We start from the raw sequence: 28,000 nt of genomic DNA, 5'->3' as shown, positions 1-28,000 counted from the left end.
TGAGTGTGCGTGAGCTTTATTGCACGTCAAGATGGCAAAGTTGTTTTGGGATGAACTGTAAAACGTCTTGTATTTTCTGCACCTGGTCCAGCAGCAGCAGGTTGTTGACTCCAGTCACTGGTGCAGACCAGTCAGGTCGGTGAGCATGCTTAGTAAAAGTTTAAATGAAGCTCTGTAAATCAACTCCAGAGCTGGTTTCGTTTCTTGTTAGTCTGCATGCATGATCAGATTACACGTGCAAATATTGTATTTCATTGGAAGTTATGCGTATTTAAGTGCTTTGACATTAGAGAATAAAGCTGATACCTGTCCTCCCGCTTACTGATTGATTATTTTAGATCCGCTTCCTACTAAATTATTATGATTTGATTGTCCATCTCTGGCCGGGGTGTTTTCCACTTCACTTCAAAGGCCACAGCACAGCAGATTGTACCCATTGCTCCACAGATTTGTTGCATCCCAATGTCAGAAGTGAAGTGTTCATATTATGTACACATTATAACTCCGGTTTATGCTTTGTCCTATAATTTAGGTGCAAGGAATATTTTTGCTCAATTCCAACTTTCTCATTTGGGATTTTTCTGGGTTTGTGTGAGGACTGACACCTACTGTGTTAGATGTTGTAGCTTTATACAGTCATGGCCAAAAAGAGATCCCTTTAGATCAGTTTTTTTAGATCTATTGTCTACTAAAGATTAATAATAAGCATCCCATGCATTCTGATTGATTTGAATCCCATTGAAGTCTTTGAAGAAATGGTTGATTTTGTGTGGTCTCATTAGCATTAGTAACCCCTTTTGGATGCTTATGACTAAAGAATGATTTCAAGCACCTGTAATGGGAAAATAATATAATACAATGTTGTTATTTGTGAGTGTTTGCTAATGAAGGATTGATTGAACTATGTATAGAAGTTGTTTCATTGTGGACTGTTATGTACCAAATTATTTTACTGATCTTAGAACAGATGGAGTTGCCTTGGTTTAGAAAGGAAGGTTTTTAGTTGATGTTTTAGAAAGAAACAAGGATTAGTCGTGAGGATCAAGGATCCCCTGCTGTTTTATGACACACTAAAGGTACATCTGTGTGAGATCAGTGTATGTGTTCTCCCTGTATTGGGGTTAATAAGTTGCCCATACAAGGTCTGGTCAAATATTTGCTTATAACCACATCTCCGCTTTCTTTTAAAGCAACTGTTTTGCTTTTCTAATTAAGTCAGAAGAGCAGTGGGAAGTCAACTCACATCAATCTGTTGTTAGCAATACTCCATGCTTATCCTCTCTGGTTCCTCTTCTTCTCCGTTTTTGTGGAAAGAGTACATCTTTCAGCAAAATGCCCTAGTGTGATCTGTTCATTTGTATTTTGGTTTTTAAGGATGTTGGTATTGTTTATCTGCCTGTTCCTGCAGGTGTAACCAGCTATAAGCTATTGCCACAATGAGTCTGGTTCTTCATGATCTCCTGGTCTGCTGCAGAGGGTTGGAAAATGACAAAGCTACAGAGAGGAAGGTAAGCAAACTAAAAAGATCTGATTACATTTAAGCCCTTAGCACCTGTCAATTTATCACTTATTTTGTGTCCCGATTTGTGGAACCAGAAAGAAGCTGAACGGTTTAGAAGACTCATTCGTTCTAATGAGGTTATGCAAGAATTGGATCGCACCTCTGGGAGCAAAGCTAAAGGCTCTAATCAGCTCACATGGGATGCTGTTTTCAGGTAAATCTCCACAGATGTTATAAATGTTTATCTATGCTAGATCATTTCTTGAGATACTGTGCTAAACTTTCATCCTATTTTTCTTCTAATATAATTTTACAACACTGATCACCTTGTTTAAATCATTTCCCCAATTTTATCTTCTTCATCTAGGCACAGCCTTCATCTAGGCACAGGTCATATTTTACTCTAGGAAAATGCTTCTATGAAATGACAGCTTTAATGTTTGTTTTGCTCAGTCCAGTTTTTTTTCCCCCCTCATCAGATTCCTGCAGCGTTTTGTCCAGAAGGAGACTGAGAGCATGCAGTCGAGTAAATCCAACGTCACGGCGACTACGTTGGCCACACGGCAGAAGAAGATGGCTGAAACGTGCAGCTTAGTCAAGTTTTTCATTCGCTATGCAAACAAACGTAAGGGCAAGATTTTCACCTTAAGTTAGAAAATGCAAGATTGATAAAATTATCTATATGAAAAAAAATGGTTACATACATTAAAACAATATTTTATTACCTCACCTACTTCCTGGACCCTACTTACAGGATTGGGCTGGTTTTAACTCTCTTCAACACAAAAATCTTTGAAGATGTAATGTGAACTCCATGTCTAAGGCTTGATTTGTGCAGGTGGGCCTCGTCTGAAGTGCAGCGAGCTGCTGAAACACGTCATGGAGGTGCTGCAAAGTTCATATTGCTGCTCAGCATATGGAGAGAATTACAGCAGCCTTCTTTTAAAGGACATCCTCTCTGTCCGCAAGTACTGGTGTGACATCACTCAGCAGCAGTGGCAGAGTAAGTGGCTAATTAGTATAAAGGTGTGAAAACTCAAAAATCCATTTATTCTGGGGGCCTTTACTAAGAGACAAGTCAAAACATCAAGATCAACGTTGGGTTTTTAGTATCACAAAGCTGATTTCTCATCACCAATGTATATGAACTGTCAAAACTGCTTGAGTCAAGTTTGCATCATATTTCTGTTTAGTTATTGACTTTTGATATGTTTATGTAAAACTCTAAAACTGATCACTCTAACGCTATTTTCTGTTGACTTTATAACTGACACAGCAGATTTGAATTTCTTTTGCAATAATAAAAAGTGAAACTCCTGCAGTTTTTCCATAGGAGCACACGACATATCCGCGCCCACTCACATATTTTCATATTGAATTCCAAACATTTATAAAATGTTATAAGTGTTAGAGTTAGAAGTCTCATACTCGTGATGTCACAACAACTTAAACTTTGTCACAAATCTTATACTTTACTGATCTGATTGTACATTAAGTTTTATAAAATAATAATTTAAATGATTAGATTTACATGTTTTTTTAAGATGGATTTTATTAATTTACTTTTCTTATGTTGCTGCTCTGTTTGCTTTCAATTATTTATTATTAATATAAATTCTAATCATACCAGCTACATTAGTCTCATCTGCTGCACAGTTTTACTAAACTAATATAAACCCAGATGAATAAGATTTCTATCACCACTTTAACACATGATGCCACTCACTGGAACTGTAAGAAAGTTTTAAAAGTCATCCTGATAACTTAGGTGTATTTGTACTTTTATTTTTTTCATCTATAGGCCTTTTGGAGTTGTACTGCAGCTTGTTCAACTCTTCATCCAAATCCATCAACCGTGTGCTGCTGAGCAGAGTCATCTATGCTGTGGTGAAGGGCTGCTGCACTCAGACTGACGGATTTAATGACAGTTTGTTCAGCTTCTTCTCTAAAGCAATGCTTAACGCCAGGTAGAAACCGTGATCATTATATGCATTGTCGGATAAATTGTTTCGCTTCTCTTGTAAGCTGTGGTAAACCCCGTGCACCTGTTTCTCCTGCCACCATCCTAGGCAGGAGAAACACCTCTGTGTCCTGGAGCATCTTGTCTTGACTATGAACATCTTCCTGAGATCTGCCGCCATGAACTGCCGGATGAGAGTGTGTCGTCTCGGAGAAGAGCTTCTTCCCTCTTTACTGAACGTCTGGGCGGACATGAGGCCGAGTGCCAACCTGAAGGAGGAGATTGTGGAGTTCTTCAACCTGCAGCTCCATGTTCACCATCCAAAGGGAGCAAAGTCTCCAGACACAGGTTTGGTGTTAGAATGCTGAGTTATCAAAAACGATGTCCTGAGTGGGATTTACATTAAAGTGGACCTATTACGTAAAATTTACATTCTGTGCATCTTTGCATTTCCATTTGGATCTCAACTGCTTCTAAAAACAACCCAACTGCTTAAAAAAAATACCCAAACATTTTTGGGAATAAGTTAATGTTTATTGGTTTCTGGAAAATTAGCTATTTCAAAGACCTTTCTATTGTTAAGTCACATTTGACGGTCACTGCGCCATTACCTAACAAGCTTAGCCAAGCCCAGCCCCGTTACCTAGCAACCCAGCTTGGGTTTTCAGCTTGGTTTTTCAGCATATAGTGTTTTTTTTACCACTGTATACTGTGTCTAATGGCTGCTGGAAAAGACAAGTGTTTGGTTGTAGACTCACCATCCAGAAACCACTTTCTACCATCTTATTTATTGTGCAGTAGGCTCAACTTCTGCTTTTCAAGGATAATGCCCTGGGCATCTGCCCAGGGCATTATCTTTTTAGATAAGCAGAACGAAGAGTTTGTTCTGCTTTTAATATTGGTAAAATTTATTTGAGCTCTAAGTATTTAATATCTAGGTGTTTTTATGGGAATGTAAATCTTTCAGATCAATTTGATTAGCAATTTTGATCATATTTCACATTTTATTGTGTCATGTAGGATGGGGCGCTGGCCTTGGTCTTGACTTGGTCTCGGACCCTAAAAGTCTTGGTCTTGTCTCGGTCTCGATACACTCTGGTCTTGTCTTGGTCTTGGGTTAGGTGGTCTTGACTACAACACTGGTCAGCAGCAACTTATTTGGATTTAAAGTGTTAAGACCCTAAAACAACTCGTTTTGAAAGGAGCTCAAAATAGACAGAAGTAACCAGACTAAAATGTCATTATCTAAGAATTACATTGTGCAGAAAATGTAATAAACATGTTTTGCCCATAGACCTACCCTAATCTGTTCAAGGAAGCATAGTAGGTTTCCTTTTAAATTTGTCTTTGACAATAGTTGGAATGTGATTTAGAAGAATTTAAAGTTGCCCCAAATTAACCTTAATTCAAATGATGATCTTTGTTTTTAGGTGTGCATGCAGAGGACTGGTCCAGGTGGCGCGGCCTGCTGTACAACCTGTACGACGGTTTAGTCAGAGAGATCAGCCACATTGGCAGCAGAGGGAAGTACGTCACTGGGACCAGACACATCGCTGTGCAAGATAACCTCATTGAACTCACTGCTGACATCTGTCACCAGGTAAGAAAACATAACTCCTGGTCTCCCAACGTTTGCATAAATGCAAAGCAGATCAGGTCTGAGTTTGAAGTTGCAGTCTAATGTATGTTTAACACCCTTACATCTTGTGTGGGATTGCCACAGCTCTTCAGTGTTGACAGTGATGCCCATATGCTGGAGGTCACTCAGCCCCAACACAGAGCCACACAGATGGGCAGTCCCTGCCATGGAGCAGCCAGCAAGCGGCGCCGCATAGAAATGGGCTGGGATGTACTTCGTGACCATCTGCAACCCCAGCAGAGTGACTTTGATGTCATACCATGGTATGAAAGTCAAAAAGCATTCAAAAAAGTTACCTCACATTTACTCAAACCTGCGTTTTCTTCTCTCAGGCTGCAGATAACTGCAGTGCTTGTCTCCAAGTACCCATCCATGGTGCCCGGTAAGGAGCTGGTCCAGCTGCTGTCGCTGTTGTGTCAACTTCTGTCTGAGCAGCGTAGAGGAGAGAGGGGGCCATACGTGCTGCGCTGCCTGAGGGAGATGGCCCACTGCCAGGCCCGCATCCTTCAGAGAGCTCAGGCCCACAGGGCGGAGCTGGGCAAGCTGTGGCTCCGGATCTGGCCCCTCGCACTGCGTGGGGTCAGTTCACCTCACACTGAGTCCCTCAGTCTAGACCTGCTGGCCTCCATAGTACACAGGCAGCTGATCGATGTGGACAGGGAGTTCTGGAAACTCTTCCGCGGATCTGCATGTAAACCCACCCAGTGAGTCGCAGTTGCTTTGTTCATTGCTGCATTCAATCTGGATTTGTAGCTACTATGTAACTAAATTTATCTGCACGTTTGTCTCGTCCTCTTTTTTTCAGGAGTGCTGCTCTCTGTCTTGCCCAGGCCATGCTAACATGCTCAATCCCAAGGACTTTTGCTTCAAGCTCAGGTTTTGACTACATGGTGACCTCAGAGGGGAGTCCCTCCGCTAACCTGAAGGAGAGCCTCATAGCCTGGCTGCTGATGAGTGACCAAAATGAAGAGATGGAGGATAGCTGCAAGCCCCACCCCATCATCTGCAGGTTGCTTTTTTTGTACCATTTGTTTGGCAATCACTTTGTATTATTATAATTATATTATATTTATGTTGAGGTGCAATGCTAGCTCTGCCTCACATGGTGATTTGCATCTCTTATAAAACAACTTTAAACAGAACTTTATTTGTTTTTCTTTCCTCTGAGACTTTCCAATTGTAAAATTTTTTCTAAAAGCAAAATTTGCAAAGTGCTTCCCCTGTAGATGTTTCTCTGGAGTACCAGGAGTCTGGTGGCTCTTTGTTTGATTATACTTTGCCCCACCTTGACAGGTTGGAGTTTTGTCATAACAAGATGATGGGCTGAGCTGAATGAAGCATGTAGCTTTGGACATAATAATATTCTCGGGATAGCGTTTTACGTACTAATTCTGCTTCAACGTCACATGAAAATGATGCCATATATTAACTCTAAAGGCGAATTTTATTTTAGAGTATCACACTTAAAATCTCTATAAACTACACTGAGTGGTAGTAACATGACAAAATATGAAAGGATTAGTGGATATTAATAAACTTTACTTTTTGTTCAGATGTTTTTTTTCTCCTTTTTTTGTCTTTGAAATCATTTTTTGTGTTGTATTTATGGGTTATTGTGTTCTTGTCTGCAGCGACTTTCCTCATAATCTTATTGCAAGCATCCTGGTCTCACTGACCTTCAAGGACACCAGTGCTGGGCTGAAGTTCCTGCTGGGTAGTGAAGGACTAAAAGGGTAAAAAAAAAAAGAGGAGAGATTATAATCTCGTAATTAGTGTAATTAGTGTACTTTAACTCCATTTAATCTCCCTGCTTTATTTTTTTTAGTGCCGTTTTTCAAGACGGTTCATCCGATGCCAAAGACAAGTTGGAAGACATAGAGAGACTGTACCAGCAGTTCAGCTTCAACACGCTGCCGTCAGAGGTCAGAGCGACAGACGATGAGTCGGTAAAGATGGCATCAGCTGACGTTCAGCTGGCCGCCGTCCCCGCCCTCAGAAACAAGCTGGAGCGGAACCTGCTCTCTGTGGCCGGCAGCCTGCTCAGCTGCTACTCCCCTGATGTGAGCAGAGGTTGATTTGTCCTGGAGTGTTTAACCTGTTCGCATGTTTGAAACTGACGCATGATCTGATTGATCTTCTGTAGTCTCAGTCCACGCCTCCTGAGTGCCTGGTGCGCTGTTTCAGCCAGCTGACGGGTGTGCTGGCAGGTTTTGTCGCGGCAGGGCTTGTGACTGAGGAGGAGGCCTGCCGCTCTCCGCTTTTCACCAAAGCAAAGGTCTGTTCACACTCACATCAGTTTGGAAAACCCAGCCTCAAGTGATATCCCTCAATGCTGATAAAACAGTATAGTCAAATATTAACATGAAGGTTTTAATGTCGTTGCTGCCAGGCTGTGGCGCAGGACCTCAGTGGCTTTGTTTCCAGCGTCAAAGTGAAAATGAACGAGGAGGGAGCCATGTCAGCGCTCAGATCACTCATGAAGCTTTGCACACAGTGTACCAACAGAGCATCCATGGTGACATCACCTGCCATTTTGATGGTTTTGATTAAAAGTTTAATAAATTAGTGGTTTTAATGAGTAAACTGATCATTTATTCTGCAGGACAAAGTTGGATTGATCTCCTCTGGTTTATTCCTGATGACTCTGCCTGCCAGCCTGCTCAGTGAGCTGGCAGAAATCTGCAAACTGCATGTGGTATGTGGCTCATCTAAGGTGATTTTTGTCGCACGGATTTCACAAACTGGAACCAGATCTCTGAATTTTTCAACTCTCCGCTTCAGTTGAACAACGTCTCTAAGCGAGTCAGTGTCACGGATGATGATGAACAAGGGGATGATGAGTGGGAAATGACAAAACATCCTCAGGCTGGTGATGGCATCGACCTGTTTGAAGACGTCGAGGAGGCCCACAGCAGTTCCAACGGGAGTCACAGACAGAAAGAGGACAACGCTGACTCCTGTGGCCCAGGTAAGAGGAGACCTGACCTGTAGGCAGAACTCTACAGGTTTTAAAAGTGTAAAAGCAGCTGCTGGAAAGTTGAAGGTCTGCAGCCTGTAAAAGATTTTCTTCCGGATTTGTCCTGTAATTAACTTGGATTCTGTGGTTGCTATGGTTCCTATAGCAGCTGCATTTATCAACTTGCACACCTGAAATTTGCCTTTTTTATACATTGGTAGATTTGCTCTTGTGCGATCCTCTTTCCTGTGTTGGAGAAGACTAAGTTAAAGACAAGACAGAATATTTTTTTTAGGTTTGATAAAATGAAAGTTTAATATTGGTCATTGGTCTAACTCAAACAGGTGCCAAAAGCCTGCTAACGGAGGACTATCTGGGAAAACAGGACCTGGCTCTCCTTGCTGTCTTGAACTTCCTGTGTGAATGCGCCTCTGCTCCGCCTCTCCACGGCCTCCTTTTTAAACCTCAGGAGGTGCGGCGCAGGCTGCTACTCCTGCTGGATCAGATTGACTTCAGCAAAGCTCTGCACCTCAACATGGTGAGCAACAGTCGGCCTGGACGACAACCTCCAGCTCAGCCGGCTTTAGCTGAACTCTGCTTCCGTTTCAGTATCTCGTTCTGTTGAAGAAGCTTCCTGCTGAAGACTCGCTGTCTCCGGAGGAGTTTGATGCTCTGCTCCGTCCTCTTGCGTAAGGAAAAGTTTCCATCTCAAAACACAAATAAATTTTACCTTGAGGTTGCAGACCAGATGTGAACGGTTGTATGTCCTTCTTTATCCACAGGGACTTGTGTTCTTTGTATCGTCAGGACCAGGAGATCTGTGCTGCTGTGCTGCTCAGTTTGTTACCGTCCATACAGAGCCTGGGGAAGACCCGTCACATGCCCGAGGAGATGAAACATGTTCAGGGATCTCTTCTGCAAGTTCTGTCTGGCTTCTGGTAAGAAGCATCACTTTATGCACCACAAACACATTTCTATTTAAATGTATCTATATAGAGAAATTATGTAATTAAAGCTTTTTTATATTTACTTGTGCTAATGGCGAATAAACAATTTACTGTTCCAGAAAAACTGTTTACCTGCCATCATTGGTGGCTATGCTAACTAACTGTAGATGCTAGCATTTCGTACACAAGCATGATTAACAGACCTAAGACCCTCCTCCTGGCTCTGATTGGTTTCTGACCAGGCGGTGTATTTCTGCAGGTGACAGTAGGACAGCAGAGAGAAGGCAGAGGAACTTTATTTTATTTTCACAGATTATCTCTCATATACTATCACAACATAGTGACAGTTTTAACAAAAATATAAAATATATATATATATATTTTTATAAGTGTTGCAAACTGGAGCTTTAATATTTGTGTTCCTCTCTGCTACAACTCTGCTGCGTTTTTTTTTTTTTTTTTTTTAGTTACTTGAGCCAGACGGGAAAATGTGTGGCGACTGTCCGAGCTGCGTTGGTTCAGTGTCTTGTCGCCTTGCTGGAGGTAAAGTTTAAAACCCTTAGGAAGAGTTTATTTTGTTCTTCAAACATTTCAGCCAGATACATTCTTTCTCTTATACATGTAATTCAGTACAAAACATATGAAAGCGACTTGAATTTTTACATCTTCTCACACTTAGGCTGACCCTCTGTGCCACTGGGCTGTCCTGACCCTCAGAGGGGCCGAAACAGGGAAGGACTCTCCCGTATCGCTGGTTCTTCCATCTCATCTGGCAGACGCACACCACCAAGTCCGCATGCTGGTAGCTCTGTCTGTGGAGAGGTATGCTTCAGCTTCATGAACCTTGTCTCTACTAGAGGCAGATCTGAATAATCTGGAAAAACAGGCAGATGTAAATGTATAGCTTAAGAGATTTGGGACAAATATAGGCAACAGATAAAGTTATGTAAAACTTATTATTGATGCAACATTTTCTATCTTTGCCCAATTTCTCAGTAAACTTTGTATTAATTTCCTAACCATTGTCTCCACTTTGTGTTGTTGCAAGATAAACTTGTCCGACCTTCTTTGCCACAGTTCCAGTTGTTGTATATTTTTTATTACTGCTCTGACTTTTGATATAACCAAGTTTAGTTGAGCAGCTATTCTCTTCTAGCAATTATTTGGACAGAAGGTCATATACGTGGTTGATGCATGTTTTCCTGTCTTTTCCATTCTGAAAAGTGGCTAAGAGAAATTGGTCTCTGTCTAACCCCGTAAAAACAGGAAGTCATGGAAAACTAACAAAGCGTTTCTCAACACTGATCTACTTGAAGAGTAAATTATAGAAATAAAATGCACAATTTCCTAAACAAAATGTAAATGATCTTTGGTATTTTCTGCTCTTTAACCAGGCTGTTCCTTGATTTGAGACCAAATCGCTCAGATAAGAGGAAGATGTTGCCACTAAAACACCAGCAAGCAGCATTTGAGAACATCTACCTGAAGGCTCAGGAGGGCATGAGGCTCCCGGTGAGGTCATGCAGCATTGCTGCGCTCCAAGAACTTCACTTTTGTTGCTTAATGTAAACTTTTCTCATGCTCTCCTTTTGTGGGTGATCACACAGAGGGGCAGCTCCTCAGAGGATCAGCTGGACGAAGTGTTGAATCGCAAAGCCACTCTGCTGAGGAGTCTGTCTGTGGTGCTGTGCTGTAGCCCTGTGTGTGAGAAACAGTGCCTGTTTGCGCTCTTTCAGTCCTACAAAGAGAACAGTGTTGAGGAGGAGCTCATCAAGAAGGTAACAGATTGAAATAAATCATCTCCATTCTCTTTTCACTCTTACCTTCCTGATATCTGAGAGGATCTCGTGCTCTGCTTGGTTTTCTATCGCAGATGTTGTGCAGTGTGTCCAAAGTGAAGAGCTGCAGGAGTGTGAAAGCATTCGTCACTTCTCACCTGTACTACCTGGTGGCGGAGTGGCTCGCACAGAGGCAGTCAGATGACCGCTACACTCTTGGATCTTTCCCCTACAGCCTGCTGGACCAGAACACAGTCAAAGATTTCTACAAGTCAGAAAAGCTTTGTTTCCCCTTATGTTTAAATTTAAACAAAGGTTTTCTCACACTTACCTCCTCATCCACTCTTTCAGCTCTTATTACCAGGTGCTGATCCCTCACCTGGTCTTTCTGGACGACTTTGAGCAGGTGAGGTCCATCGGGCGGTGCTTGGAGAGGGACTGGAGGCACTTATTAGCCGACTGTTTCCCCAAGATCATGGTGAATATCCTGCCATACTTCGCCTTAAAAGGCCAGGACTCTCAGGTGGCACAGAAGAGAGAGAAGGCACACCGAGTGTACGACCTCCTCAAAGACGCCAGCTGTCTGGGCAAACAGGTGAAGTGGAGTGTAAAACAGAAGAATAAACGTCTCATTTTGTTTAGTGCTTAGATTTACACACACCACAAATTCTTAAGCAAGAATAACTTTTGAAAGCAGGAAAAGGTAGAGATTTCCTTCAACGTCTGCGTCTTCCAAATGGTTAAAATTGGAATATGTTGTGGGCAGGATAATTGGCTTGATCTGATAAAGTGTTTTCCATGTGAACATTTTATAAATATCTGGAAGGCCTTTGCAAAAACCCCATTTGGAGTCATAAACTCTCCTCCATATTTGGAAATTTGCCCACAGCAAATCGACAGCCTGATTCACAGTAACTTGGCGGACATCGTAGTGGAGCTGCTGATGACTCTGTATGAAGGCTGTGGAGCAGATGGGGACACTGGAGACCTGAAACGCTTTACAGGGTAGTGACACTTTAACACACTTTCCTGTAACTTTTCTTTGCTACTTCATTTCATCTATGTCTCATTCTGTTATGCATTGGAGTGGCACCTGAAGGAGATTAGTTTTATTCCCCACAGAGAGCTGGATCCCGTACCAAACCCACCTCACTTCAGCTCGTACGTCATCAAAGCCACTCTGGACTACCTCAGCAAATGCCACAGTGCCAGCCACAAGTCTCTGGTGGCCATTCTGTCTAAAACCCCGGTATAGACGTCTCATTTACCATGTCAGTAAAATTTTGCTGTTTATAGTAAAGAAGGTTAATCCGTTCCCCTGTCTGTTGCCAGCAGATTTCCATCCAGAAGATCTTGCTGGCAGTGTGTGAAAAAGCAGCAGAGACGAGCAACAGCTACGAGCGCCACCGCATCCTCCTCATGTACCATTTGTTTGTCAGCCTGCTGCTCAGGGAGGTGAAGGACGGTCTGGGAGGAGCCTGGGCCTTCGTCCTCAGAGACATCATCTACTCTCTCATTCACCACATCAACAGCAGGTTAGTGAACACCAACACTCCTTTGTTTTTCACAAACCGAGAAAGTTAACAGCTTCATGTTCCTCCTGAACCACAGACCTCTTCACTGTGACGAGGTGTCCAACAGGAGCCTGTCTCTGTGCTGCGACCTGCTCAGCTCTGTGTGTCAGGCAGCACTTCAGTTCTGTGATGACGCTCTTGACTGCCACCTGCAGGTCATTGTGGGGACTCTCACTGCTCAGGTCACCAGTCAGCCGTTCATTTCTCAGCAGGTAGGTCACACATTGCTCTGGTCAACAGCCAAAAAAACTGTCTGGGGTTTTTCAACTGTCTTAGGGTAATTCTGATGTGCTGAAACCAAAAATGACATTGGTCTTGCTCAACCAGGTCAACTTTCTGAACTAAGCTAGACATTAGTTTGGGATGCTGGGATGCAGTCATGATGGCTGATTACTGTTGGGCGCTGAAGAGAGATATCCCTGCTGCTGAGCATACGAGGCGTTCGAAGAAATGGAAGTTCATGCCCTGAATTTTGCACAATGAAGACGTAAAGTTCAATTTACATGCACTTACCCTTATTATTATTTATTATTCAGTTTACAGAAATCCAAGTTTGTATCATTTCATTAATACACTCTGTTAGAAAACACGTTTTTTCTCCTAAAACCTTCTTTGGATGAGAGATATTAACGGAAATGAACTGATAATGTCACAAAAATGTCACCAATTTAGTCAGAAGATCAGATTTTCTAAATCAAATTAGAATAAAAACCTGACTTGATTGAGAAAAATGGATGCCATTTTTGGATTCAGTCCTAATTCAGGTGAAGAAACATAGACAACTTCCAAAGATATTTTTTTGTGACCCAGTGTTACTGATTCTTTACTTATGTAAGTCTCTCTTAAATTTGATGGTGTCTATGGGTATGTTTTCAACATGCCTGAGTTATTTTATATATCACAAAATAAGCAAAGTACTGAAAAAGTATTACAATGCATAAAATAAGCAGATTAATAGGAGCATTTGTTTCCCAATGCTGCAGTTTAAACCTGTTTATTAAATCAGGATGTGCCAAATCAAATGCTCATTCCTGTAGTAGTATTATCTGTCTCCTCCTTTTAGATTGTGTACTTTATAGTTCTGAATTGTTTTGTCCCCAAGGTGCTTAGTCTACTGCAGTTTCTGGTAATAGAGAGTCAGCAGAAACTAAAAGGAGCCATCAGCAGATTGGAGCCTTTTCCTGACATCCCTGAGTTCAGAGAGCTGCGCTCAGTGCAGCACAAACTCAAATATAACAGCGGCAGTTTCACACTGAGACAGGTACACATGTGCGACATTACAATGTGATTTTCTATTGATATAAACCACAAACATTTAGGGCAAGGAAAACAGATTTAGGTTTGTGGTTGCAATGCAAGAAAATGCGATAAAGTTCTTAGGCATTGTATTTCCTTTATCCTTTTGCAGGAAATAACTCATTTCCTATTGGCATCATCATGTGACTCTTTACCTCTGACCAGACTGGAGGGGCTAAAGGAGCTGACTCGGCAGCTGCATCGCAACAAAGACCAGATTCGAGAGCTGCTCAAAGAGTGCCATGGTGTGATGCTGCAAAACAGCATTTTCCTTAAAACAAATTTTAATGCTTGTCGTTATAAATATTGCTTTTCTCTGGATGCAGCTAACCCCACTGACAGTGTACTGGTGAAGCTGGTGCTCAGTCTGCTGCAGCTCTGCAAACTGGCTGCCAGTCACCCTGGAGGAATCGACATTCTGGGTAAAATAAAATTGGGTGATTTTTTATTTTTATTTTTTCCCCCAGTTGTGATTTCCCAGTTTCTTATATTCTTGTGGGGTCGTACTTTTACCCTTTGCTGCAGAGGCTGCTGGCTCCTGTCTTGGTGAACTGGGTCCAGTTGACTTCTCCACCATCGCCCTCCTTCACGGTAGAGACCCCCTCTACGACAGAGCCGCATCTCTCTTTGTCTCCAACGATTTACAGCATCTTTACATCATCCTGAACTGCATGAACGATGCTCTCATACAGCAGCGGTATGATAAATGCTCCGGCTCTGTGATCAGTTTGTTTATCTCAAGATGTCTGGGTAATGATGGTGTTCACCCTTATCTGCCAGCATTGAGGTGAGACGAGCTGCAGCTCAGTGTGTGAAGAACATCCTCGCCACTCAGTCTGGCGTTGACTTCTGGGACCGACATAAAGACAACCGGGACCCCATGCTGGCTTACCTCAATCCATTTAGAACAGCCAAAAACAAGGTGAATTTCGTTGTCTTATAAGCACTTTGAGTTTTCGTCTCTGTGAATGACGTTATGCCAATGAACCTTACAGTATATCTGACATTTTGTTGTGTGTGTTTGCCTTTATGTTGGTATCTTTACCAGGTGGCTGCTGTGACTGCTGAGGAGAGTTCAGAGGCCAAGAGGAAGCTAGAGAGCCAGGAGTTTTGGACCCCGCAGGCGGGGGCCCACCAGGCCTGGCTGAAGGCTCTGTGCACAGCACTGCTGGACAGCGGAGGGGTGAGAAGAGAGGCACTGCTGCTATCACGACCTCTGTGTCTGGTGAGTTCATTAGGTTTATGCATTGTTTACACAGGAACTGCCTCTTAAACTAGAGCTTTAGGTTTTCCAGTGTCATTTAGTCACAAGTTCTCCATGACATTAAAGTTTGAAATCCATCTCCAGGTGATGGTGGACTGCTGCCAGAGGCTGCTGCCCCTGATCATCCACTCCATCCTTCTGGACGACCCTGACGGCTCCTGGAGGAAGCTGCTCTCTTCACACATTCAGGACTTCTTCAGCTTCTGTTCCAGGAGCGCTCAGGCCGCCAGTCGATCCGCAACACCTCTCAACTCCGACTCCGGTGAGTTTGAGTCCGTTACAGACCAGTACAACGTGTCTTGTTCAATGTTCTGTGATAAAATGTTTATAATTTCTTACAGAGTCTGACTCCGCAAGCCAGGGTTTATATGATAAAACCTCCCTGCGAACCATGCTGGCTGTTATTGACTATTTGAGACACCAACAGAGACAAGTGCAACATGACAGGTTTGTTATTATTTAATATCCGTCTATTCTTCAACTTCCTCCTGTTAATTTAGACATAGAATAGAAGATGTGTGTCACAATAACTCATAGCACAAAAGAAGAGAGTCTTCATATTTTTTGCAATGTTGATAAAAATGTAAATGCTGACGTTCTTGCAGTAACTCCTGTGGCACTGTGTGCGACTCCAACTTCTGGTTGGAGCTGAACTACCTGGAGGTGGCCCGAGCCGCTCAGTCCTGCTCGGCTCACTTCACCGCTCTGCTGTACGCTGAGATCTATGTGGACAAGATCCGAGCCAACATGGAGGAGAACTGCAGGTTTCCAAGAAGATCTTTGTTTTTACAGTGCAGTTAATTTAACAATTTATTCATTTGTCTGTCTTGAACAAATGTGCAGGACCAAGTCCAAAGCCACACGCAAGATCAACTTCGAGGAGAACAGCCAGAACTTCACCATCTCCGGTCTGACGGAGAAGAGCATGGAAGACACCAACATCAGCCTCCAGGTCTGCTTTGCATGTCAGAGTTATGTCAATAACAATTGTATTTGTATAATTTTTTTCATCTCATTTGACTTTGTACATCCTTAAACTCAAATAATTTTAAATATTTGGTGTGTTTGTAGGAGCTGTTGATTGAGGTCTATAGGAGTATTGGGGAACCTGACAGTCTTTATGGCTGTGGAGGAGAAACAATGACAAGTCCACTCACCAGGTAGGTTTTTCTCCACTGCAGTGTTTTGTAAAGTATTCATACCCACTAGACGTTTTTCACATTTTGCCATCTAAGTACCACACATATAGTCTGTTTTATTGAGGCTTTATGTGATAGACAAACATAAAATGTGTAACTCTTAAGTTTTAGTTATTCAATCCACAAATGACATTTCTGAAACACTAGCAAGAAATGCTATTTGCAGTTTGCTATGAACTACCTAAGGGACACGGCAAACTGGTGGAACGTAACACTTTACATTCACATTCGCACATTCAAACGATGCTGGTGGTGGCAGCATCATGCTGTAGGGATACTTTTCTTCTCCAGAAACAGTGAAGGTGGTTAGAGTTTACGGGTGGATGAAGTTAAACGCAGGGCGATCCTGGAAGAAAACATGTCAGAGGACACTGAAGACTTGAGACCAGAGCATCTTCCAGCAGGAAGTTGAACCAAAACTCAAATCCTATGAAAAATATGTTTACAGACTGGGTTTGCACAATATAACATTGAAGATTTTCCAGTAATGTGCACCCAGACAATAGGAATATTTCTCAATTACAGACAAAAATCGTACTTGTAAGATTCACAAAAAGAGGTGAGATCAGTGCAGGTTAATTGATAATAGAAAAGATGACAGAAGCGCTGAATAACCCAATGTGCTATTCAAGTCATCTGTCGAAAATTCTTGCATTTTTTCATATTGTAATATACGTCATAGGGATAGCAAACATTTAAATGTCAGTTTTTTCCAATATCGTGCAGCCCTATTGCAGACAGTCCCTCATCCACTCTGACTGACATTGAACCGTTTAGCAACAAAGAACGAAACTCAAGGAGGACTGCATGCCACACTTTTGAGATTTTTACTGTGAACATGTTGAGTTGTGTCATTTTCCTACTTGCATAAAAATCAAAGTCTTTACTGCATTGAAGTTTGTAACTACAATATGACAAAATGTGGTAAAGTTCTGGGGGTATAAATACTTTTGCAAAGCGCTGTATCTTCCCAGTAGCATGCAGACATTGCTGTGCAGACTACAGTTTTTGCTTTGTTGTACTTTTGGTGCAGGATACGAACATACGAACATGAAGCCATGTGGGGGAAGGCCCTGACCTCATATGATCTTCACTCTACTCTCCCTGAAGTTACCCGACTTGTAGGAATTGTGGAGGTAAAATGGTTGAATCTGCATGAATTGATGCGATTTGTTATGATATTCAAATGCTACGAAACCGGAGAACGAGCTATGATAAGATTATTTCTTTCAATTTGATCTAAATGAAAATAATGTCTCATACTGGGGTGAAAAATTTGTCTTTGAATATATTGTTATGGTGATTTTTTTCACCCTCCTTGTCTGAACAGGGCATGCAGAACTTTGGGCTGAGCAGCATCCTCGCCACCTACATGAGGGGTTTGGAGAGCGAAGGCGTGGAGTGGGGGGCTGAGCTGCGAGAGCTCCGCTTTCAGGCGGCGTGGAGGAACACGCAGTGGGACTGTGAGCTGTCGGAGAGGTGAGGATGAGGCATGACCAAAAAAAGTCTCATCTACTGCATCTTTCACCTACACCTTTATTTTCTTCCTTAGAAGTGACAAATCCAACCCCGGCTTCCACGAGTCTGTGTTTTGTTCCCTGCAAGCACTGAGGGACAAAGAGTTCTCCATATTTGATGATACCCTGAAACGTGCCAGGTGAGGTGGGCACCTGAAACGTCAAAGTTTGGCCCAATTTATTACTTATTTATTCAACTATGTCCACGTGTGAAGGGCGGCGGAGGTGGAGGAGCTCTGCAGAGGCACCTTAGAGGCCGTATCTTCCCTGTATCCGGCCCTGAAGAACCTGCAGAGCATCAGAGAGCTGGAGAGCGTCAAGCAGCTTTTCGCTAGGTGATTTCACCGTCATCAGCAGCAGTGAAACAGAGCTGAGTCAGATTAACGTTCCTAAGCTGTTTTGTGTATTTCAGATCCCTCTCTGATGTGACTCTGAGGGACGTTTGCAGCCAGTGGCGGCAGCACTCCCAGCTGCTGGTGGACAGTGACTTCACCGTGGTGGAGCCTATCCTGGCTTTGCGCTCCGTAGCTCAGCTAACCCTGTTATCCAGAATGGAAGAGCCAGAAAACAACTGTCACCTCAGCTCTGTGCTCACCGACCATCTTATGGAGCTCTGCCGCTTGGCCCGCAAAGCCGGGAATACACAGGTAGCCTCCACATGCATCACTGCACTGCCTGGTGAAAGCATTCAGAAAACCTTTTTACATTACAATCAATAATTTTGGTATATTTCATTGACGTTTTAGGTGATCAAGCGTCAAAACAGTTTTTCGTTTGTTTCATAGTAATGGAAAACTGTCTGGGCTGAAACAATGAATCAGATATTTATTATTAAAATAATCGTAAACTAATAGAGTAATTGATTAATCATTAACTGGAGAAAACAGACTCTGAAAAAACAACAAACTCAAAGCAGTAATTAAGCCAAACTTGTCCAAAAAATGAATTAATTTAGCATTTAAGGTGAAAAACCTTCTTCGTTTGTAGATATATTTTTACCCAGAACTCCTCAAGTGACACAGTTTTAGCTTCACCTGCTTCAAATTCTGCTTAAAAATGACCTTTGGTTAAACAAATTATCAGTCATTTAATTCAAAATTCAGATCAGCCCTGAACTGTATTTGTGTTAAGTTGAGCAGAAAGACCTGAACTTTTCACTCACTGATATTAGAAGTGATTTCTTAGCTGCAGATGCATCCTTTGCTCCAAACGTCCACTAAAGGAATGCTATGTCATTGGATTTTAGGTAATAAAATGTTTATTTTTCTTATTTAAAGAAAGAATTCAATTATGTGTATTTATTAGCATTTCTCAACTGTATTTCTAGTATTCTATAAAAAACGCTTTAGTGATTAAATGAAAACTCTGCAGAATTTGCCAATTCTTTACTTTATCCATTTTTTTTATTACAAATTTTTATAGAAAGAAAGCTATTGACAAAAGAAAGTCCATTTAGCAGCTTGGCACACCACTTCCTTTGTGAAACATGGTGGTGGCAGAATTATGCTGTGGGGATGCTTTCTGTTTCAGCTGGAATAGAAAATGGGATCAAAATCTTGCAATGTGCTAAAATTTAAATGTTTCTTTGCCAAGGCTTCATATGTTAGCAGATTTAAGGCAAGTTGAGGTTTCTCCGTCTGTTTGAACATTTACGTTACGTTTCCTAATGGTAGCGTTGTCTCCTCTGTCAAGCTTGCGGAGCGTGCGGTCTGTCAGATGAAGCAGCACGGCGACGGAGGGAGCTGGGCGTCCTCACCTGTTCTGTCATGGCAGCTGGAGGAGGCCCAGGTGTTCTGGGCGAAGGGAGAGCAGGGTCTGGCTCTGGGCCTGCTGAGGCAGATGATACACAGACTTGAGGAAAAGGTCAAACACACAGCCTGATAAAGATGTACCACCACAGCTTTGCATGGATGAATTATGAAAAATTACCTGCATATAAGTTTTGTTCAATTCTGTGTGAAGGAAGATCCAACATGAGTGAATTAAAATATTGTTGTGTTGAATGTCGAGCAGGTTGATTTTAATCCAGCTCTGGCTCCGCTCTACACCGAGTGCCTCAGGCTTTGTGGGAACTGGCTGGCTGAGAGCTGCCTGGAGAGTCCTGGAATTATCCTGGAAAAGTACCTGGAGAGGGTAAGGGGCCACTGAGCGTTTCTTCTTAAAAGTTTTAGAGATCAAAAATTAATGTTAGACTGCAGGCAGCATTGAAATGTTGCTCCTTTTTCTATCCGTAGTTCATGGAAAATGAATATGTGTAAAACTAGTGAGATACCAGAAACCAAAATCTACAACTTTACCAATAATCATCTATTTCCTTCCTTCCTTCTTTCCTTCCTCCTTTCCTCCCTCCTTCTCTCCCTCCCTCCCCCTTCCTTTCTTCCTTTCTTCTTCCTTCCCTTCTTCCCTCCTTCCCTCCCTCCTTCCCAGCCAGTTTAAACATGATGAGTGAATCATTTTCTAAGACCTCAGCATGGAGTAAACAGGCACCAGTTCAGAGTTACAGTATTTTCTTTTAGGATGTTTGTCTTTCTAGGCTCAGAATAATCAGCAACATCAGTGTCCCTTGTATGTAAACATGAAGAGAAAAGAAAGAGACTATTCTAATAAGTGAACATGAAACCAGATGAGTCTCAGGTGTAGTATATGTTACCCTTTGCCCTTACTGAAGTAACAGCAGGCCTCCCTGAGAGACATGAATGACTCATTACCCGTCAGCCAGGCAATAACTAGCTTACGCACACACACATGAATTATTTATTTATGTCCAGATAAATCAGAAGGAGGCGATGGCATAAATATTAGATTTCTGGAAGTTTATGGTTCATGTCCCCTGGCTGTGGCAGATTAATGTAGACCAAATGGAATAATTCATATATACATGTTTGTGTGTCTCCCACAGTTAGGATTTGGTGCTTCTGCTGCTGGTTTTCTTTTTTTTCAGACTTTCCAGGAAATGGAGTGCTTATTTTCTGGCTCCTTTTCTTTAGTCCATAACTATTCAGGTCTTTCAGAGTCTCATCCTCGATGTTCTCTCTTCAGGCAGTGGAGGTGATAGAGGGGAACTCGGGGGGCCGGGACCCCAGGCTCCAAAGGCAGCGGACCGAAGCTTTCTTGTCTCTGGCGCGCTTCTCTGACGCTCAGTACCAGAGCATCGACAAGTACATGAACTCATCCGAGTTTGAAAACAAGCAGGCCCTGCTGGAAAAGGCCAAGGAGGAAGTGGACCTGATGAGGGAGCGGAAAGTGATCTCTAACAGGTTGATTCCCACCTTCAGTTTTCTCATGTGTACAGAGAAAAACCCCACAGTGGCAGGTCAGAATCGTCTTTAACAGATGAAATGGCTTCTCAGGTACACAATAAAGGTGCAAAGAGAGCTGGAGCTGGATGTAACGGCGCTGTCCAATCTGCGGACGGACCGACAGCGATTCCTGTGCAAGGCGGTGGAGAACTACATCCAGTGTCTGGAACAAGGTGAGGAGCATGACACCTGGGTGTTCAGGCTGGCTTCGCTCTGGCTGGAGAGCGCTGACATTAAAGAGATCAACGACATAATGAAGGTGAGTTAACATCTGCACTCCACCAGTCACTGCCTTTTTTTTCTGATAAAGTTCAGAGGTTTCTGATTGTTACAGCTGTCTTGTTTTCCAGAGGGGAGTGAAGCAGATCCCGTCCTACAAGTTTTTGCCTCTTATGTATCAACTGGCTGCCCGCATGGGAACCAAAATGGCTGCCGGCGTCTCTGAGGACCCAGGATTCCATGAAGTCCTGAATGATGTAACTCAGAAGTTTGTCTTTTCTTCAAGTTTGTCAGCGCCACATATAGAGTTGAAACCAGGTGTTTAAATGCTCTGTATGACTGACGTTGGCTCAGGCTTAATGTTTTTGGTCACTTAGGATTATCAAAAATATTTCTTATTTTTTTAAATGCCATAATAAAAAGCAAACACATTTTGGCTTTCCTTTCACAAACTTCTCATTGTTTCAGTTTGTGCCCATTCTTCAGACCTGGTGTAAGCAGAAATGTTTTGCCTTTCTTCTCATATAAAGTTATTTTCTGATGATTCTTTTCTATTTTGGTACGTCTAGTTGTCCCTTTAACACAAAGCAGTGGACAACTGAAGTAGAAGGAAATTGTTTTTAGATTTGTTTTCCAGTCTAAATATCTGGTTTCAACACTACTTGATGAGTTTGCTGCAAAGTTTGCTAAGCATGCAAAAGTGTTACACCTGAGCTGTCAAACTTTGACTATTTAACTTTTATTACACAGATAAAGTTATGAATTATCTGTGTTTCCCCCTTCAGCTCATCTGTAAGGCGTCTTTGGAACATCCTCACCACACGCTCTTCATCATCTTCGCCCTGGTGAACGCCAACAAAGACGAGAGTTTCTGCAGGACCCGGCCATCGAAGAGCGCACCACGGCAACAATCGCAGTTTGATCTGGTGCAACTTTCATTGATGAGTTGTTTCTTTTAGACATTTCGGTTTATTTCTTCATTATTTTGAATTGTTTGTTTTAAAGAAAAGTAAAAAAAAGAAAAATCTTACCATAATCTCCTTGGACTCACGTTAAGTCATTGCGATTGTCCTTCCTGGCCATAACAGGAAATGTCAAACCCTAACGTACAGTACAGACCAAAAGTTTGGACACACCTTCTAATTCAATGGGTGGATAGCTTTGATTATTAGAACCTCTGTCTCACCTTTGTTTGTTGTGGAGCCGAAGTATGTCACCCAGCTCTTCTCGGGGCCAGTGATGTTTAGATCAGCTTTAGGGAGACACACGGCTCTGACTTTACTGGAAGCTGCAACAGGAAGATGCTCAGTTTTAGGTGTAGCAGAGAAAACACTGATGCTGCGTTGATCAGAGTGACTCTTTAGTGTTGGCTTTCCAAGAAGTGAATTTAAAATGCTCTGTCTGGAGCCACATTTCTAATTCAATGGGTTTTCTTTATTTTCATGACTATTTATAAGGCAAGAAATCCCACTTATTAACCTGACAGGACACACCTATGAAGTGAAAACCATTTCAGGTGACTACCTCTTGAAGCTCATCAAGAAAATGCAGAGTGTGTGCAAAGCAGTAATAACAGCAAAAGGTTGCTACTTTGAAGAAACTAGAATATAAGGGGTATTTTCAGTTGTTTTACACTTTTTTGTTTAGTGCATATTTCCACATGTGTTATTCATAGTTTTGATGCCTTCAGTGTGAATCTACAATGTCAATAGTCATGAAAATAAAGGAAACTCATTGAATTAAAAGGTGTGTCCAAACTTTTGGTCTGTACTGTATATTAGTTACGTATTTTAATGTCATCACTGGACATTAGAATAAAAGATCAGCTCTCATAAATCTGTTTTTGGTCCAAATTGTTCGAGAATCAACGTGCCTCTTACTAAAAAAAGTCTGATTCTCATAATCTGTGCTGATCTGGTTGAGTTTGAAACACCAAAACAAGCTTATCAGAGTCGACCTCAAGTCCTTTTTTTGAGTATTTACAGTGAAACTGTTTGTTAAACATCCGCCTTGTCTTACTAACTCTTGCAGGAGCGTTCAGATGTGGCTCAAAAGATCATTTCTGTAATCAGGAAGAAGCGAAGCAGGTTGATCCGAGGGATGGAGCGCCTCTGCGACGCCTACATCACTCTGGCTTACATGGATGCTAGCCGGCACAAAACCGAGAAGAGTGAGTAATGATCTATTGTGCAAAACTCCTAAATCATCTGTCACGTTTTGCTTCCAATGAGCCAGACTGTATTGTAATAAAACGTCCTTAGTTAGTTGCTCTCTGGATTTTCTTAAGTGCTTCTTTGAGGTTTTCATGTTTAATTTTTGTTGCAGTGCTTGACCACTTCCTTATGGATGGTTTTCATTTGTTAAATCTAATCTGGTGTTATTAGAATCTTTTAATGTATTTTTAATATTGTATGAAAAAGCTTCAAATGGCTAAAAAGAAGATCTGCAGATTGTACAAATTTCTTTGAGATTATTCATCAGAATAATCGAAAGAATGATCAATTACTAAATTAATTGTCAGTTGCTTCCCTGTTTAGTGGTGTACCCTCTCACACACATTTGAAATCGCTGTACATTTAAAGGTTTGCGTGTGTATCTGTGTGTCCGTCCCTCACACCAGAGGCCATTCCCATCCCTGCCGATCAGCCCATCATGCAGCTCAAAGACCTGGACGAAGTGGCCATCCCCACCATGGAGATAAAGGTTAATAGATTTGCAACTCTGATCTGAATAAACAAGTTTGATTAATCGTCACTGACGTGCCAAACATTTGACTTTAACTTTTACGACGTTGGCTGGATTAAAAAAAAAATCTGTTTGTTCGGGTTGTTAACAGGTTGATCCGACGGGTTGCTATGAAAACCTGGTGACTGTTAGATCCTTCATGCCCCAGTATCACCTGGCCGGAGGAGTCAACCTGCCGAAGATCATCGACTGTGTGGGCTCTGACGGGAAGAGCAGGAGGCAACTAGTCAAAGTAAGCTTCTGTGTATGTTTTTTAATCTGTCATCAACTGATAAAAAGTTTGCTTTTGGTACTGTGGTTGGTGCAACAGAGTGACCTGCACCAACACGGGCACACACCAGTTCTCAACTAAGCAAACACACACTTTCTGACGAGAAGCTGGTCACTCTAAGCTTTGGCTATTTTCCATTAGGTTTGGTTTCAGGTAATAATTAATCAAGTTTTTATATAAAAGCAAACAGACTCTCACACCTTCATATTGGAAACAATCCTCATAGAGAGAGAGTGGGGAAGGTGTGTTGGATTACATGTGTGTGAAAGTGTGTTTGTGTTTGCAGATACATTTGAAAGACACTTAAAGGTTAACAATTCACCTGCTCGTTGAGTCATGCTGAGATCATGTTTTACCCTAATATTGCTTTTTTTTCTTGACCTGAAGAGCTGGCTTCACCAGAAAAAAGTATTTAAAAAAAGAAAACCCCTTTACTGCCTACGCACTGAGATGAAATAAATCTTTTTAATTTTTAGGCAACAATTGCTCCATTAAAGGAGTGAGTAGGACTTTCAGATTGACAACGTTTGAAATATGAAAAATATAGACTTGATCAATATCATGAATTAATAAAGACATTCAAGTCCTTATTTCCTATGATTTCAGTGATTTTGTTTATATCTTACAGGATCAATAAAAATAAATAAATAAATAAATGTTGGCACTGTACGTTCTTCCTGGAACGTACACATAAAAACTTACAGTAAAAGCCGTTTAAGTATGAAATAACTACAAGAAAGTAGCTAGCTGCCCATGTCTGCAGTCAGTAGTTCATAGAATAAAAGAACAATGTTCATTTTACTCAAACATGTACCTATTAAAGGTAAAATCAGAGAAACTGATCATTTTAAGTGGTCTCTTAATTTTTTTTCAGAGCTGTATATTTAGAGTGGAAATTTATTTCTTTAAAACTTTACCTATAAAGTAAAGTAAATATTAGTAAATGATCAGGATGAGCTACAAAGTAAAGGTGATTATTTTCTATTAGCTTCTCATGATAATGTAACTATGCAGAGATTTGTTGATCCTAAAGAAGTTTAAAAAGCTTCATGTCACCGAGGGCAGAGTAACATAAGCGTCCTCTTTGTGAACAGGGTCAGGACGACCTGCGGCAGGACGCGGTGATGCAACAAGTGTTCAGCATGTGCTCCATGCTGCTGCAGCGCAACACAGACACTCGGAAAAGGAAGCTGAACATCAGGCGCTACAAGGTGACATCAAGCGAGGGAAACAGAAGACGCGTCTCTCAGAGTTATGTGAACGTGTGTTTGCGGTGTTTTTGGTGTCGACTTAATTGCCTGGTTCGGGTGCCAGGTGGTGCCGTTCTCGCAGCGCAGCGGCGTGTTGGAGTGGTGCTCGGGCACGGTGCCCATCGGGGAGTTCCTGGTGGATCCCAGTAAAGGCGCTCATAAACGCTTCCGGCCTCAGGACTGGACCAACCTGGCCTGCAGGAGGAAGATGATGGTGAGGTGCTTAAGTAATCTGCTGTTAAAGACATGAAACACTTCAACTCAACTGCTTTTCATCACTGTTACTCTTTCAGTTGATGTTTGTGTTTAAGAACAGCTGTGCACCGTTACGTAGCAGATTCAGTCACATTTCTTTGAAATGGTTGGAAAAAGACTCCAACTTGTTTGTCTCCATCTCTCGGCTCGCTGCAGGATGCTCAGCAGCAGGGTTTCAATGAGAAGCTGGAGGCCTACAGTGAGGTGTGCAAGAAGTTTCGACCGGTCTTCAGGTACTTCTGCATGGAAAGGTTCCTGGATCCCGCGGTATGGATGGAGAAGCGGCTGGCTTACACACGAAGTGTTGCCACATCCTCCATAGGTATCATTGTGATGTTGGCTAAGATGGAGTTCTGTAGTGAAACAGCAAAATGGCACATAACTGGGTTTTATGATTTTTTTTTCACCTACAGTTGGCTACATTGTTGGCCTGGGCGACAGACACATCCAGAATATCCTGATCGATGAACAGACCGCTGAACTAGTGCACATTGACTTAGGTATTCCTTGTCCTCACCCCTTTGATTTATGGAAACTCATAGTTAAGCTTCATAAATTGTAACATATCTGATGTTTTGTGTTTTAAGGTGTAGCCTTTGAGCAGGGGAAGATCCTTCCCACCCCAGAGACCGTCCCATTCAGACTCTCCAGAGACATAGTGGACGGGATGGGAATCACGGGAGTGGAGGGCGTCTTTAGGCGGTAAAGATCAGCATCTGGGAGAATCTCTTTGTTACATTCTCACATTTATGTTGGTGTGTATCGGCTGTACAACGCCTTGCGAAAAATGTTCAGTCCTTTTCAACCTTGCTACATTTTGTCAAACTACAAAAACAAACGTAAATGTGTTTAATGAGGTTTCTATGCCGTACAAAACGGAGCATAATTGTGAGTGAAAAGACGAGGAAGTTTTCATTTCTCTGCCGCTACACCCATACTCAGGATAAGGGGTTTAATGCCACAGTTAAAGCAGCTGTCCACTGTCTCTACATACTGTATCAGGAAGGAGTCTCTAACAAATCTCTGAGGCCTACACACATTTACACTGACATTAAATGACACAAAGGTGGAGTGTAATTAAGCCAGGTTGGTTTTTGTCTGGTGTTTTGTATTTATTGGGATCAGAGTATTTTGGATTTTCAAATCCAAATCCAATAAAACACCTTATTTTATCCCCCCTCTCCCTATAAAGGACAATTTAGTTCACAGCAATTTAGTTTCAGTTTGTGGCATCAAGGTAAATACATACAGATGCAGGCCATGAGTCCACACTTTTCAGTTTTGTGTCCATAAAAGCAACAACTTTTCTGTCCTGCTATTTTTGGTTGCAAAATAAAAAACAATACAAAAGATCTGAAGACTTTTGTAAGGTACTGTAAATACAGAACACGAGCTGACCCCGACCCGATTCTGTGCTCAGATGTTGTGAGAAGACGATGGAGGTGATGAGGAGCTCCCAGGAAGCTCTATTGACGATTGTGGAGGTACGAGAACTCTCCATCAGCTCTCGGTGCAAAGCACAAAGCTTTTATATGAAGCTGATGTTTGCCTCATGTGCCGACAGGTGCTGCTGTATGACCCTCTGTTTGACTGGACCATGAACCCTCTGAAAGCCTTTTACCTGCAGCACGACGAGCAGCAGGAGCTCAACGCCACCCTGAGCTCCACAATAGGAGGCGAAGACCTCGACAACCACCGCAAATCCAGGTGATCAGATGATCGTCCGTTTCAGAGTCGTCGTCTATTTTTCTACCTTTCTTTGAGCTCTTCTCTCGTCCTCCGGCAGTGACAGTCAGAGCTTCAACAAAGTGGCGGAGCGGGTGCTGCTGCGGCTGCAGGAGAAGCTGAAAGGGGTGGAGGAGGGAACGGTGCTCAGCGTGGGAGGGCAGGTCAACCTGCTCATTCAACAAGCCATGGACCCCAAGAACCTCAGCAGACTGTTTCCAGGATGGCAGGCCTGGGTCTAAACCTGGAGGGAACCAACAAGACTCGGCAGACCAGTACTGTATTAGTTTTGGAAAAAAGTCTCCGTAGATTGTTGCACTTTATTACAAATGTACGAACTGATGAGAGTTCTGCAAAAGACCTTTGATTTTGTTTGTAAATGATGGTCTGTACCTGTGATTGACCCAGTTTGATGTGAATGTTTTCGTTTCTCTAACGCATGATGAAGAGACTGATACCATTGACTATCCAAAGAACAACCTTTATGATTGTATAATGTATGCATTCCTTATTTAGTGGAATTTTTATTCACTTCTGCCTTCGTCTTTCTACTTTATTAGATTTTTGTTGTTTTATTTCTAGCATTGAATAATTAAAAAGAACAG

General features: G+C 42.2%; 1 protein-coding gene across 1 annotated transcript; it reads left to right on the top strand.

Annotated features, from left to right (window-relative positions):
- The first annotated feature begins 5 nt into the window (after window positions 1–5).
- atm (ATM serine/threonine kinase) lies at window positions 6–28,000 on the top strand. The gene is made up of 63 exons (XM_023351780.1): window positions 6–135; window positions 1,409–1,508; window positions 1,597–1,715; window positions 1,981–2,126; window positions 2,340–2,504; window positions 3,303–3,468; window positions 3,571–3,809; window positions 4,892–5,061; window positions 5,185–5,363; window positions 5,433–5,804; window positions 5,906–6,109; window positions 6,732–6,833; window positions 6,926–7,160; window positions 7,244–7,375; window positions 7,490–7,615; window positions 7,703–7,795; window positions 7,882–8,068; window positions 8,401–8,594; window positions 8,666–8,745; window positions 8,839–8,994; window positions 9,471–9,546; window positions 9,683–9,825; window positions 10,398–10,515; window positions 10,611–10,781; window positions 10,877–11,052; window positions 11,133–11,376; window positions 11,671–11,786; window positions 11,904–12,030; window positions 12,117–12,316; window positions 12,393–12,567; window positions 13,458–13,616; window positions 13,764–13,896; window positions 13,978–14,073; window positions 14,177–14,348; window positions 14,432–14,573; window positions 14,700–14,876; window positions 15,000–15,177; window positions 15,257–15,362; window positions 15,521–15,679; window positions 15,759–15,867; window positions 15,987–16,075; window positions 17,148–17,250; window positions 17,445–17,593; window positions 17,667–17,771; window positions 17,847–17,966; window positions 18,044–18,278; window positions 19,324–19,494; window positions 19,645–19,764; window positions 20,671–20,888; window positions 20,982–21,189; window positions 21,281–21,406; window positions 21,935–22,075; window positions 23,181–23,319; window positions 23,770–23,852; window positions 23,986–24,126; window positions 25,260–25,376; window positions 25,480–25,629; window positions 25,827–25,992; window positions 26,084–26,170; window positions 26,258–26,372; window positions 27,091–27,154; window positions 27,235–27,377; window positions 27,457–28,000. The coding sequence occupies exons 2-63, from the start codon at window positions 1,437–1,439 to the stop codon at window positions 27,635–27,637; spliced, it is 9,285 nt and encodes a 3,094-aa protein (XP_023207548.1). The 5' UTR covers window positions 6–135; window positions 1,409–1,436; the 3' UTR covers window positions 27,638–28,000.

Source organism: Xiphophorus maculatus, chromosome 18 (genome assembly GCF_002775205.1).
Source record: "Xiphophorus maculatus strain JP 163 A chromosome 18, X_maculatus-5.0-male, whole genome shotgun sequence".
Classification (NCBI taxonomy): Eukaryota; Metazoa; Chordata; class Actinopteri; order Cyprinodontiformes; family Poeciliidae; genus Xiphophorus; species Xiphophorus maculatus.
Note: the sequence above shows the minus strand (reverse complement) of the source record. Positions and strands in the feature narration are given on the sequence as shown.